This window comes from Athene noctua, chromosome 23 (assembly GCF_965140245.1).
Source record: "Athene noctua chromosome 23, bAthNoc1.hap1.1, whole genome shotgun sequence".
NCBI classification, from domain to species: Eukaryota; Metazoa; Chordata; class Aves; order Strigiformes; family Strigidae; genus Athene; species Athene noctua.
Window position 1 is genome coordinate 8406702 of NC_134059.1, and position 15089 is coordinate 8421790.

The 15089-nt window shown below is 49.7% G+C and overlaps 1 protein-coding gene across 3 annotated transcripts in view; it reads right to left on the reverse strand.

Annotated features, from left to right (window-relative positions):
- Positions 1–61: 61 nt before the first annotated feature.
- The window catches only part of ST7L (suppression of tumorigenicity 7 like), a 30319-nt gene continuing 15291 nt past the window's right edge, over positions 62–15089 (reverse strand). The window contains exons 14-16 of one of the 3 annotated variants that reach the window (XM_074925549.1): positions 13489–13628; positions 8821–8890; positions 8449–8585 (exon numbers count right to left, since the gene is read on the reverse strand). In XM_074925549.1, the coding sequence (XP_074781650.1) occupies positions 8837–8890; positions 13489–13628 (194 nt within the window). In that variant the 3' untranslated portion in view covers positions 8449–8585; positions 8821–8836. Of the gene's footprint in view, positions 599–8052; positions 8586–8820; positions 8891–13488; positions 13629–15089 lie in introns of those variants that run through there. The other 2 variants (XM_074925551.1, XM_074925550.1) reach the window with 2 other exon arrangements.

Below are 15089 nucleotides of genomic sequence, written 5' to 3' on the forward strand. Positions count from 1 at the left end.
CTGCATGGCTTTTATTTAATTAATTCTGCAAAGCACTAAAGAAAGGACTACACTTCCCAGGAGGTACTGTGGACCCTTCTATTTGCTCAGCAAAACTAATCCCCTACCTAGGAGGAGTCTGCGATCCTTGCTTAAACTGTGAAACTGCCGCTGCCCGTTGGTCTCTCTGCAAAGGGACGGTGCAGCCGCCAGGGACGTGGAGGACCGGCCGTCGGGATGCGAGGGCTGAGGAGAGCTGCACCTCCCCGGAGAATTTATGTTGCAGTAAAGCTTCACCAGCAAAAAACACTAGTTCAGAATAATCCACTCTTGCAGAAAGCATTCTTGCTTTTACTTTTTTGCAAGGCCAGAGGAAGGGTGTCGCGAATCCGTGAGACAGTTCCGCGATCCCGCCTTTCCCTCGAGCAGACCTGCACTGCTGACCCCGCTGAGCGAGAGCAACCTCTGCACGAGGCTTCTCCCCAGAGTCGAGTTCTCTGCACGAGGCTTCTCCCCGTCGGCCCCGCGAAGGCGGCGAGCGGAGCTGCAGATGGGAACTGAGACCCGAGGGACTGCGCAGAGACAAGGGCCGCCCCTAGATGCTGGCGGACACGGAGGGCTAGAGAAAGCAAACACACTCTGTGAACTTACTGGTAGGTTCTGAAGCCAACAGATACAACAGCGTCTCTGTAAAACTCACTTGTATGTTGTGTATACTGCTTATTATTTTAAGTCAAAATTCATTATAAACTTATATCAGAAAATGACGTTCTTTGCTTTTTGAATTCCTACACCCCCCACTGGGCACTCCCCCTGGCATCGGGCTGCAGCATTTCTTGGACCTGCCTGGCTGCAGGTCCCGTGGCCCTAAAGCACAGACCTCCCCGCCCCGGGAGTTCTCAGCTGTTTCCCACAAAGCAGAGTCGCAGCATCTGGGCACAAAGCCCCCGGGGAACCCTCCCTAAGCAGCAGCACCCCCCAGGACAGCTGATGACATGGCACTGGGTTGAGCAGGAGATGCTAGATCAGCTTCCAAACCTTTCCCGTTAAAAAAAAACAACAAAACAAACCCAACCCACAAAGCAACAACAGAAACTAAACCAAACCCCCAAAACTTAATCTATCAACTAAAATCGAAGGTGATGAGAGGAGGGGCAGGCAGAGCTGCCAGTAGATATGTCAGAGATCGACCCCTCTTGTCTCCAGAAATTTCCTCAATTCTTTTTTCCCCCAAGGTGGGCAAGCAGTGATTACACAGATACTTTATTTGGTGTACAGGTATTTTATAGAGTCTGGTCAAAAGATATCAATCCACACAAACAGACTTAAGGTACAAGACAGAGAGCTGAAGCTGCAGTCTAGACTGACCCTGGTAAAAACCCAGTTACCTCAATCACTGCGATTCCTGACCCGATGACGGGGTGCCTCGACGCTGCCCTCCCAGAGCTCGGCTGCCCCGGGCAGGCTGTGCCTCCTCCCCGCCCCAGGAAAAATGTTGGCAGTTTTCCTGATGTTGACAATCATCACGCTGATGGGCAGGGAAGGACGTTTCACATACTCAAAGCAAGTTTTCATGGCAGTTATAAGCTTACAACAGCAACAGGACGACTCAGCACTAACGTTCACCTGTAAATGCTGCTGCCGGGGGTTGTTGGTGCTGCAGGGGCTGTCAGAGCTCCCCGGGGAGTCGGGGTCCTCCCCGGCAGCAGCGAGGTGTGTGGGCAGAGGGAGCTGACCGGGCTGCAGCGGCGATGGCTGAGGAAGGTCAAAGTGGCAGGATGGGATTAAGGCAAAGAAGATTATTCTGGTCCTAAACCACCCATCAGCTACTGCACGGAGATATCTGAACAGGGATTGTACCCAACGGCCCTAGGAAATGCTAGCTGAAGGGGTGAGAGAAAATCACTTTGAAAACTGCTTTGATGGGAACTGCTCAAAGAATTTAAAGAGTCTGCCATGGGCCAGATCAGAGCACCTTACTCCCTGCCAGACCCCCGAGATTGCTCACGCAGAAAAAGGCCCCTCAGCAGAGCTGCTGCAGAGCCCGGGACTAGCAAAAAGGTGACGTTTCAACAGAGCTCTTAAACCGTCACAGGAACGCCACCCCCCCGCCGCCTCACCCATCTCTTAGAGGATTAAGCCCATCTCCCTCTCGCACCGTGCCAAGCAGCGCCTTTCGCCCTCTCTGCTCTTGCAGAGCTTGTGCTCAAGCTGGTGGTTACCTGGGAGGCTGCTGGCTCTCAGCCCAGCCCCTTCAGAGCCCTCTGAATTTCAAGGGGAGGGAATTTCCCTGCCGATTTGCTCCGTCTGGGCTGTGCTGAGGAATGCTGGCAGGTGAGCGGGAGGCCTGAGCCAGGCCAAAGGCATTTCAAGCCCGCCTGTAGCTCAGCATCCGTCAGCACAGCGGCTGATCTACCGGGAAGAGCTCCCTCATTTATCTTCATTACTGCTCCACCTACCATCAATTTACGACAGACTTTAAAAAAATGCTGCCCCCTGGGCAATCAATCCAAGGCTCCCTCCCAGAGCAGGACACGCTCCCTGGGCTGGGAGGGACCCAGTGCCTGGGGACCCGGGGTGAGCGTCAATAAACATTTCTTCCTCTCCACTGGGCCCCAGGAGGTGTCTTCCAGCAGAAACACTGCTCCCCAGCAGATCTGTGGGCCCACCCAACGAATGACACCTCAATCAATGGCTGCTGCCAAACAGGTCTTCCCCTTGAACGCCAACGTTCAACATCTGCCATCAATCAATGGCATCAATGCCAACCAAAGGAGAAAACTCCCGAGGACACGTTGTCTTGGGTTTACTGGCTGCCCCCTTCCTGTATCAGCACTGAGACACCGAAGCTCGATGCCTTCAGCGCTTTGTGGAATAACCAGAGCAGAGGAGGCAGCTTCGGACAGCCCTGCCACGTCCCCCCACGGTGGGGCTCCCTGCCCAGCCCTTCCCCTGACACAGCCCGGCAGGAAATCAGAGCAGAAAAACCCTTGGAGGCCGGTACCAGCATTAGAGGAGCAGTGGTGGAGACAGCCCGAGGGGCTCGAGTCTGCCCCACAGAAGAGGTGAGCAGTTTCTTCTGCGAAGGGCTGTTCAAGGCTACACTTGCTTCTTGTTTACGACCAAGCAATTAGCAAAAGCCCAATGCCTGGGAGTCAGGAATAGGCTGGTTAGCTGGAGCTAACAGCCAGCGCTTGTGCAAGAAGATGCCCCGCTGCGGGCTGGAGGAAGGTCAGGCTGGTCCCTCCCCGCAGACGAGCCCTACCGAAGCTCCCCTTCAGCACACTCATCCTCAGCAGGCAGATGTTTTCCATCTATAAACCTTTCTGAAGGCTGCAGTCTCATCAGGGAACACTCAGTTCCTCTCACAAGCCCCTCTAAAGTAACCTGCCCAAAACATGCAGGGGAGCCTTTCAAGCAAGATCATCTAATTATCCTCCAGTCAAACGCATGTCTGAACTCAAGGACAAGGAGCACAGTTAATCGCTCAGTGAGCTTCTGAGTTAATTACCTTTTCTGAAGAAGCTGGGCAGGACACACAGGAGGAGGAGGGAGGCACTGGAAACACGGGACCCACATCAGTTCAGGGTATTTCCTCTATTAAACTACGTGCAAGCGAGCGCAGCCTTAGCCCAGGTGGCACCACCATTCTCCTGCATGGATGCAGCGAAAAGACTGAGAAAAGTTTTTGAGCCCTGGCAACACAGAGTGAATACTCTGCTCAGCTACACCCCGGGCCTAAACCCCCCCGTTGCTGCCGTGGGCCCGGGGGTCACCTGCTGGACCAGGCCCAGCTCTCGGGGACGGGTTTATTGGGGCATTCTGACATCTGCGTAACCTGCCGCGGCGGTGCGGGAGCTTTCGCGTCCCTTATTGCTGCAGCCCAGGCAGGGAGGGCTGCTCCAGCGCCGCAGCAGGGGGTTACGGCTCTGGAATCTCAGCTGGTGAGTCAATGCAGGAGAATGCAATAGTCACACACTGTGTCACACTGCTGTACAACTGACGATAACCTGCAGCCAAAGGAGAAATCAAGAGGTTCTTAAGAGAAGGGCCCGAGCTGATGAGGCCACAGTATGATTTCACAATTCAACGCATCCAGAGTAAAAGGAAAATGTCCTGGGGCCAGAAATAACCAAAGCAAGAAGATCCCCAATGGAGAAACACACTCATCTCTGCGGGTGCACCCTTACTGGTGCGCTAAGTGTGGGTGTGTCACCCAGCCTTCCCCAGTGACCAGACTCACCGAAAGGCCTACCAAAAATCCCAGTACAACAATCGAAGCTGGCAGTGAGGAAAATTCCAAGTACATGAGCAGCATCCCCGATCACCATCGTCTTCTTACAGCCTGAGGGCTGGGGCAGGCAGAGCACACCCTGCTTCGGAGGCTCAAGAAAGGGAGGAGGGAACCAGGAGATGAGCTGGAAACCGGAGCTGCCTTTCCTCTCTAGCCACCTGTATTAAAAGTCGGGTGAATTCAGACCACAGAAGGCTGCACACAAGCCCCCTGATTGCTGCTGTCAGTGTGACCTGATGTTTAGAGGGTTCTGACCCATAAGCAGACCTGAACAGCTCCCGCACGTCACCTGTGCAGCCAGGCAGCCCTAACTGCAGAGGAGGGAGGCAGGAGCCGGCCGGTCCTCTGGAACAGCCAAGCAGGGCACGCTGAGTACTGCTGAGAGTCCGAACCCTGGCCACGCTCTGCCCTCGCTACCAACACTGTCCTCCGCGAAGGATCCAGCCCTGGCACACACCCGCTCCCCCTCCACAGCCGGCCCTGTTCCGCAACGGGGCACCAGCGGCTCCCAACCACAGCCCCCGTGTCCTGGTAGTGCGGGAGCTGCATCTCCCCTCAGCCCGTCACCTCTGGGCAGGGGGAAGGGCAAAACTAATTTATGTCTGCACCGGCCCCGGCCGTACGTACGTCTCCTCTCCTCTAGGGCAGTTTGCTCTCCAGTTTAACCTCTTCAGCCTGCTGGCACCGGAGCCGGGTGATGCAGCACGGAGAGAGGTGCAGGCACTTCACTCTCCCCCTCCCCTTGGAATCTTCCTCTCACTTGTGGTCCTTGGGATTCACCCAATGTTTCTCAGAAAAAAAAAAAAGAGGACCTCAAGACAAGTATGCATTTAATAAGCAGTGAGACAAATAAGCTCCAGTTATCCCAGCAGAATTACAACACCAGAGAACAATTTTCTGCATTCCTCTGAAGGCCTGAAGGAACCCAATTGCCTGCTCTCAGCCTAAATAGGTACCAGACACCAAGTGCTCCATAAGCAAACAGAGCCCCCAAAGTGCAAAAATGAAATAAGTAAAAAGCTTCACATTACATATAAACCAGCCGTTTGCACCTTGTTATTAATGGTCTTGACTACGACCTTTAAACCCTGCCTTGCTCAGAGTCATGGATCTACGAGCCTTGGCACCCTCACAACAATTCCAGGACGAGGAGCGGGGAATAAACAAGCGCCGGAGGAGATGTGGGATGGGAACGGGCCCACGACAAACCCGGCCCAAGAGCTGCTACAGTGCGGAGCCAGGGCCGAGGCGACCTCTCTGCCATGCCTCTGCCAGCGCAGCCTCGGTGACCGGGGTGTCCGATGGCCTGAGCAGCCCCGCTGCCACGCACGAGCACGTGCCAAAGCCAGTACGGAGGCGCCTGTGCCCCGAGTCAACGAACGACGGCTCACAGCATGGGAAGCGCCCGCGGGAGAGCTCACTCCCCAGAGGGGATCCTGATGGTCTCCAAGCCCACACGGACTAGAGCTGCCTTGAGCAGACCCTGTTACCCAGAACTGTTTCTCAGTCTGAAGTGCCTCCCCGCTGCTTTAAGAGTTTCATTATCACAGCAGCACCAACACCAGGGAACGCGCCTGCTCCTACCGAGGGGCCGGGGCAGTCGCTCTTCTGAACTTGGTGTTCTGCGATTCTGTGAAGAATTTAGTTGCCTAATTGCCTCACAAGAGCTTCACTCTGTGATAACACTTCCCTCTTTCCTTCCCCTTCCTGAGCTTTTCAGAGATTACTTCTGGAAGGGTAAGAGGTTGGCAGGAAGACACGCAGCATTGCTCCTCCTCGGCATTCTGATCAAAAACTGACCTGTCGTGGCACGGTGAGACTGGGAGCAACAACAAACACCCCAACAGACCAAACCCACCCCAAGCTCAGATCCTGCCTAAACGAATCAAAGAGACTATAATTACCCTATTTGACAAATACACATATTAGCATCAGGCATATAAATAAACGCTGATTTTCAAGTTCCTTGACTTTCCCCAGCTACTCTGAAACGGGAATTTGAGAAGTCTAACACCGCAGGCAGTCTCGTGGAAAGGCTTTTGCCACCCCAACAGCTGTAGCGTCACCCTGGGGCATGTTACAAGGAAATGGCCACAATCAATGCTTATCTGCCCTGAGCCATAATTGCCGTTTTTTCATATATACACCCACGCATGCACACCACTGAACTGCATGTGGACTGACACGGCATCACCATGGTGTGGATCAGGTGGCAAGTCCCTGCTCGTAAGTGGCAAGTGCGTGTTCCTACGAAGCACGAACAGCCCTGCTAGAAAATGACAGCGAGCTCCTCCTTCCGCAAGAATTACTGGCACTTCTAGAGACAGGAAGATTTTCATTACCCAGCCCGCTGCCAGCGATACTTTCAGCACAAGCCCATCCCCTTTCTGTTACTGTTATGTCAGGGGAGGACAGTGAAAGAAAGCAGCTCTTGGGATGATACATGGGAGGCAGCGCTTCATTTATAACCCCACACAAACGCTGGAAAACGTTCAACTTTAAAAAGCATTAGGTTGGTTACCTTATGGGCCCCTGCGGCCCAAGAAGCGAAATTACACGAACACAACATACCTATTAATCACCACAATGATTCCACAGAGAGAAACAGCCCCAGTGACATCCATTCAACTGGAAGGAAAGTTGAGAAAGTTACCTACTAGTAGTTCGGCAACTCAAAAAAATTTGGTACTACCTGTCTGCAGGGCCCCCCTCGACTCCTCAATGAATTCAAGTATTTAACTTGGATTAAAGCCCAGTCGATAGAAGTGTACAGGGGGAGGAACAGTGGCATTTCCACCTAAACACGTGTGTCTCCTCTCAGGCGGTTACTAATAAGCTGCACTTACACGAGATGCACAGGCAGCTGCCCACTTCGGAGTACTCTGTTTACAAGGTAAAGAGGGATTTGGGAAAGAACAAGGAAAAAAAAAACCATTCTGTCTTCTGCATCAAGACAGATTATAGGTCAACTCCAATTAACCTGTAATTGATTGATTTAGGTATTATTTCAGGGAATAGAGGCGGCTACAAGCTTCTTCCAGCCAGGATTCAGAAACCAGAATAATTTACACCACCTTTGAAAGAAGCCGTCAAAGTCACAGCTTACATCCATCCTTCACAAAGATCAGTGAAGATTAAACACATAAAATCCCCCTGGTTATTACAGGTAGGTATATGTGTTTATCTGTAAACCGTAAGATGATGGACAACTTGTCATGTGCTCAGAATTAGCATTCATTCACAAGCCCAGGCTATTTTCATCACTTCCACTTTGCAGCTGCCATGGCTAACAGGACTCTGCTTCCCCAGTGCTGAGCAGCAGAGCTGAAGGTGGAAACGCGGCCGTTTGCTCCAACGGGGAGCAGGAATGGAGGTGGCAGCGACCACCTCCACCCCCCGGGCTGCCACAGCCCTGCAGCAAACCGAGCCTGGGGCCGGGCTGCACAGGCAGCGATTCCCTCGGAGATCGCTCCGCACCTCAGGTCTCCTCACGTCCCGGCGTCAACAACAACGGTACTTCGGACCAACACGTGAAAGTGCAGGTCTCCCAAAAACCTCCCACCACAACGGCTTCTGCAGGTTCAGAAACCACCCTGTTCCTCAAGGCAAAGTGGTTTGAAAGACAAAAGATGCACAATTACATCTAAAGTAGCTGCAATACAGAACAGAGTTTATACTACCATTTCCTTGCGCAGTGCAAGCTTGTAGGACGCAGAAGAAACAAATCTTTGTTTGCACATTGTAATCTATATTAAACAGACACTTAAGAAGTCAACAAATTCAATGTGTTAAGAAGCAACTTTTTAATAAAGAAAGCAGAACCATACTTTGCGGTTAACAAATATTTTGAAAAAGGCTTATAAAATTAAATCTAAGCCAATTATCTGGTGCATCTGCAGCTGAGAAGGAAGTGTCAATACTCCAAACATCTGCTCAGTCCTCTCCTTTCTTACAGAGGAAGTATTAGCTTCCAGTTGTACAAGTGATTAAGGGAGCAGTAAGGTATTGCTCAACAAAAGCTATTTTCCTAGATGACTACCGACCAAGGCCAAAGTAGAAATTCATACATTAAGCACCATTACCAACGTGGAAGCCTGTCAAAGATACCAGTTTGGATAGCTCAGCCCTCTTCCTTGCCCCCCACGCCCGGGGGTCAGCGAACCAGCGGGGCGAGGCTCGGGAGAACAAGGGAACGGAACCATCCCGCCAGCACGCCCCGGTCGGAGCGGGGCCGGCCGAGGCCCGGCACCGCACAGGGCACCTCAGTGTTTTCCGTCATAAAGCTGAAGGGTGAAGGAAGAGTCCCAAAGCGCTAGAAGAAACAGAACACAGCAACAAAAAATTAGCTCAGTTTCAAACCCAACGGCCTTTTACAGGCTCAAGGCATGAACAAAAACCCTGTATCCTCCCGCCTCAAGGCAGCAGAGCTACTGCCCCCGTGGCGCTGATGCCACGACACGGGTTTGTGGCAAACGTTAAATATTAGGCAAGACACACAAACGAGGAAAAATCCCGCCGAAGCCCCGGCCCCAGCCTTGTCCACTCACCGCCGGCAGGGTCGGCTCAGCTGGAGGCCAGGACGCTGGGAGCACTCACAGGCCACAGCACCCGCAGCACCTAAGGCAGAGGGGGGGGTCAGGACGGCGGCACGCGGGGAGGGGGGCGGCACCTCGGCAGGCCAGGATTGTTTATAGCTCATCAACGTCCAAAAACCAAACAGACCATCCACCAAGGCCGGCCCATGCCTCCAGACAGGACCCACGTTCTAGGTGCCACCTAAACAGTTCCCAAAGATGGTGCTAAAACGGATGGTGCAGCTGCCCTGCGCCTCCCCCAGCGACTGCGCTGGGGCTCCGTTATCCCCGTGGAAAGCCTCTGCTCAGGAGTGACAGGACTCATTTACTCTGAGGGTTTTACTTTGGCCCTCCTGGCTTCTATCATAACCTCCAATATTACACTAAAAGGGCTTTTAAAACACAACATTCACAGCAGCGCAGGGGCTCTCCGCCGCAGGCAGCTTCTCCCCTGCCTGCCTGCGTGTGGCACCTCCACATTAAGTGCATGAGTTAAGATGTAGATTAGCAAGGCAAGAAACCTTTGCCCTTGGCATCGACACTCAGCTGTGACAGGAGACTTCAGGCTTTTTTTTTTTTCTACCAAGTGTAGAACTACTCATTACACATCATCGGCAGAGAAGTGCACATCTCCAAACTATACACATTTTCTCTTAGATAAGCAAAAGACTCAAGTGTTTATAAATATGAAAAGTTCAGCAGCTGGCTAAAAAGTTAATTCTCCAGCCTCACTTAATGAGCTTTGGGGAAAGTGGTAGGGGGATTTGTTCAGAAAGTAAAGCAGCGTGTCACAGAAAGCAGGGCTTGCCAGGCGGGGCTCTGTTTAGGCCTATTTTCTGTCTCTAGATGGCTGCTATCAGCAAACCGGCAAGGAATCCTCCAACGGGGAGCGGCAGAACAACCGGAGTGAGCAATGTTTTCCCCCAATCTCGCCATCAAAAATCAGCCAATTTTTAATCTGAGTCCCACAACTTTTTTCTTTGTTGTGAAAATATCGAGCGATCAGTATCAAAACACTTTGGAACAGGGACTGTCTCAGGATTCTGTCCAACTCCGTGAACAAGGAAGTCATTTTCAGAAGGATTCAGCAGGAACACTGCTTCAATATTTTTTCAGTACTTAATATTAACTAATATTGGTCTATTCTAGCAGCCTAAAATTCAGACTTAAAAAAATGGGACTGATTTCCTTGCAAGGTGGGCATGGTGGTGGTTTCCAGGAACTGCTGAGCACAGTTGCCTGCTGTCACTCTGCACCTCTAGTGCTCTTGAGGGCAGACTTCTCGCTGTCTTTTAAGATATTACAGGAGGAAGTGTGCAACATCACTTTTGCATGATGATACATAGCTACCCAGTTCTCCACCTAGGTAATTATTAAAAAATAAGAATTCATACTGAACGGAAAAATATTCAGACCCTTTTGTCTGCAGTTTCAGCAGAAGTTGTTTTACGTAACAGAGTATTTTTCGGCTTGCTCAGTGAACTGCAGAGATTGCTGCCAGCCCTTTCGCCTACCTCCTCCCTTCTGTCACTTACTGAGAAAATTCTCAACAGCAACTACTTGAGACAACAGAGCTGTCTCCGAGGATCAAGAGCAGAGTGCTTCTCCAGGAGATGAGAAGTCTAGCTGAAACAAGCAGCGAGGCTGAGCTCCGACCCGCTGAGAGCGCTTGCGCCGCGAGTCACGCGGGGCTCTCCCGCTCCTGTCCCAGCACACCTCCCCTTCCTCAAGGGACATTGAACGTCCTAGCGAGCCACACATGGCTCTAAGTGGCTCTGTAAATCTCGGCTCTTCTGCCAGGCCCAGTCCTAGCCCACAAGGCCCGGCCCCGGGCAGGGCAGCGGAAGCCCCCCGCGCCTGGCCCGGAGGCAGGGGCGCCCCCGTCCCCCCGCAGCCGGGGCCAGCGCCCCGGGCCCTGCTGACGGGGGATTAGCTGTGTACATTGGAACCAGCAAACGCTCTGTTGTGATTTTTGGCCACTTGGAATAGTTTTAGCAATTTGCCAAGGTTTACCCTGTGATTTATTATGGAGGAAACAAACTCAAGCACTAACAAATGAAAGTATGTAAACTCAGACTTTTCAAGTCAATAGAAAGGTATTCAACTTCTCAAAACCCGTTAGAGGCATGCAGGTCGCTGGGGATTCAACTGCTGGGAGCAACAGTTTGATCAAGAACCAACTGAAATGTAACCTAAGCAGTCAGATTTGAGTTGCTTTGAGACCTGTAGGGAAGAATTCCATATACACGGTCCTTCCCAATCGTCATTCCTAAAGCTGCGTTCTAGAGTTGTTGGAAATTCAACAATTTGTTGGAATTACATTTTGTATCACTTTTTCACCAAGGCCAAAGCACTCCAGGTATCTACCGTCTAGAACTTTGTTACCTCCAATTATTGTATTTAGTAAGTTAAAACACAGTATCATGAAAAAATACTTGAGATTATGAAACACACAAGAAAAAAAAAAATTCATTTCGAAAGCTTAAAGCACTGGAATTACCTGCAGATATAACACTAGATACAGCAAATGATAATTGTTTTATTACAGTATTCTTGGGTGCAGACAGGTGTCATTAAAGAGAAGGTAAACTTCCATTTTCAGTATGAAAATTCAACCAGAACACAAGAGATAATGCTTTATAAAGGGTGATGCAGCAGTCACAGCATTATCTGAAGTTGGAATACTGAAGCAATCTATGAATAAAATTGGAAGTGTTAATTTGATAACGAATATCATTGTTTCTTACAAGTTTTCTGAATGCTTCTGAAAACATCAGGAATGGGATCAAGAGTACAATAATAATTAAAGAAGAATATTAGTCATTAGCGTACGACTGGGACTTAACATTAACTGTCTAAACCAGCAGAATACTGGAAGATGGCATTCCCTTCTCAGCTGTCAGCCCCAGGAGTTCACAGAGAATTAATTACTGGGCTCTTTATTTCAGTATTAAACTAGCACACTAAGGGGCAAGAACCCCTTTGCCTGTGCCTGCCCCCGCTGTGACTCGGTTGGTGGAATGACACGACAACACACAGGCTTCTTGATCATCCTTTCAGCTGAACAGACACTATCTATCCATTTTTGTAGAAAATAAACGAAATAAACACACTGCCAAATGACCAAACCCCGGGAGTTTTTTCCCCACATTTGGACACGTCACTTGACATTCAAAATGCCAGTGCGCGAAGCCAACTGACTTGCAGAGTCTTTTTTTGGTTCAAGAAACCCAGCAGAGAGAACTTCACCAAGCAATTCTTTGTTAGCATAACATTTGACCTTGTATCTCTTTGGAAATCATACAACTTTGCTAATGCAGTCCTTACAGAATTAATCAAGCAGATAGTTAGACCCTAGTTACTATGAACCCAGCCAATTATGAGCAGCACTGAAATTTGTCACTGGCATGTCCAACTACATTTTCCAACAAAAAGATCAACAGAACTGTGTGGAAATGAGGCCCCACTCTCAGACCTGCATGACTTGGACACTGCGGACTAGAATTGTTAGCAAAGCCAATGCTTTTAGGAACAATGGATTCTTAAGAAAAAGGGCTTACCTCCTGGGCCTCCATTACCTGCTGCCTTACAACAGCGAGGAAGCCTGACGCCTTTCACCCTCTATTACACTAGCAAAGTTAGAATAAATGATTCATTGAGAGTGCAGGGCTCTTTATTGGCCACTCTGCTCTTCTGCACGAGAGCCACAGTTCAGCAAAGGCCAAACACACTGCGCGGCTCAGGCTGGAAGTGGCGAGGGGAAGCTGCCTGGGCAGTCTCTCCCCCTGCCGAAGCGAGGCAGCCCAGCTTTCGGACGAGCTGCAGCCAGAAGCAATGTTAACAGAGAAGCAAGGAAAAGAAACCCTGAAGAGAGCAGGGCAGAGAGAGGGAGGAAGGAGACGGGCGCAGAAGGCACCCACAGGAACAAGTAACAGCAGACACATTTAGCTATATCTAAGGCAGCGGAGATCAGAAACGTGTCGCCATTGTCAAGACCAATTTCCATCCCTGAACGGGTGCTCAAATGACAGAACTGAGGTCACCGAACACATTCCCCATCCAGGAGCTGTAACCAGATGAGATACAAAACCACCAGTCTAGTTCCCAAAAGGTAGGTGACAACTAGGTAACTAACTCCTGAACCTGGCTTGGAAGGTAGCAGTTACCTTACCTCTGCTCTCATCCGTTCCAGCCACATCGTGCTACTAGTTTCCAATGCTGAGCAAGAGATCTGTTTTCCTGCAGCCCAGCCTGTCTTTTGCTCACTTCTCAAAATCTCCAGCCAACAAATTTATTTTCTGAGGCTCTCACACTGCAGTCTTTCACTTCTATGAGAACAAAATCCATACTCACCAGTGTCCCGTGGCAAAATTTCTCTGGTGCTGAAATGCTGCTCTCTCACCATTAGAGTGCAAATTAAAGCCAAGGTATGTTATAGTAACAGTTCACCTTGTCAAAATAGACATTTTGCCCAAATTTCAACAAGTATGCGTCACTAATTAAGATTCTTACAAAGGGAGATCAAATAATTCATGGCCCAGGAGCATGAGACTGACTAGAGCCTACTTCACCAGGGACCTCAAAACTCCCCAAGGTCCCCCAAGTTACCTCAGCAAGCCCCGTGACAGAGACGATACTCACAGCTTTAGCAAAAATGACCATCAGCTCAGGGAACTGGTGCGTAAGGAGCGCGAGCATTGCTGAAAAGGAGCAGAGGCCTGCTGTGAAATGGATGAAAAAGGGAAGTTCCTTCTGCGGGTAAACGGAGACTTCGTGAAATGCTGAAAGGAAAAAATTAAGAATATTGACATTTGGTAATCGAGGACAGTTTTAGGAATTATTTACACAGTCTTGTAACTCAGTTCTACACTTTCAGAAGGAGTAAGTGTGGACTCAAGACTATTGTGCAGCACGTGTTAGGTCTCAGAACTTAAACTTCTCAAAAGTTTTCCCCCTACATTAAATGCTTGTGTTCATTGTTAACAGTCATTACATCTTTCTCTTCCCAGCCTTCTTTTTCACTTGCATGGGCTTTACTTTTGAAGCATTTAATCAGGTTTAGTTTTTGGTACCTACTCTTTTAACAGGACAGAGGGATGAACCGTAAAATTCACAAGCTGTCAAAATTACCTAGACCAATTTAAACAATTCTGGTGTTTTCAACCCTCTGAAGCATTAATCCTGCTGCCCAAAGAGAACAGCACATCTCCCCGTCCTATAAGCAGCTCAGCAAGTACAAAACAATCCTCACATTATATATACATGCAAGGTACCTCCTTAATACTTTTCAAAGATTTCTGGTTGGTAGGCTACAGTAAATTTTTTCAGAGCAGCTGACAGAGCAGACCTCAAAGAAAACAGCACCAGGACTAGGTTATAAATTCTGCACATAGCAGCTCCTTGCGATTTCCAATCTATGGTAACAAAATCAAAAGAAGCTGATTAGGCAGGCTAAGGGCTGGCATATGGAGCTTTCAGCACTCAAGACACTACTACTGGTTACTAGCCCAGGACCTGTTTGGGGAATTTGCAATTACTTACTGGCTCTGAATACCTGCGGCCCTGACTTTTGTCCAATGATTTTAAAGGGGTTTTAAATAAAGAAAAAAAAATAGTTTCTATAGACATCAGGAATTATGAAAGGGCTGCACACTTCTTCACAAGCTGTTTTTAAAAATCTAACAAAAGCCTCAAAATTTAAGTAAGCCTTTCTGTAAAACAAGAAAATACAATTGTATTCATTTTTAAACTGAAGACTGAGGAGGAAAAAGACACTTCACCCTCCCAGTTACGGTTTCCGAGTGCTGGCACATGAAAGCTGCCGTTGTACGAGCAGTCCAGCAGCAGTGGCTCATGCTCTTGCAAAGCATTAACGGCAAAATGCTTGGCTTTTGGTTTGCTTTTAAGCGTCTGATTTTGGAGCACAACTAAGTAGAACGCTCGGAGTTCCACGTCTAACACCCACCAGAAACGTTCAGTGTTATCCCAGAGATTATCAGTTCACACCTTCCGCACACACAACCAGCCCCGCCGGGCCACGAGGCAGCGTGACAGCACCACGGTCCCTTCCCCCAGCAACCAGAGACCACTCGGCCACCAGAGAACAGCGGGACACTCCCACCGGGTGGGAGCTTGCCCGATTTTTAAAACATGGAGCAATATCCAACATAAGGTAGGAAAGTGTTAAAAAAAAAAATTAGGAAGGACTCTTTTTTTCACTAGTTTTTCCACTAGTTTTTCCT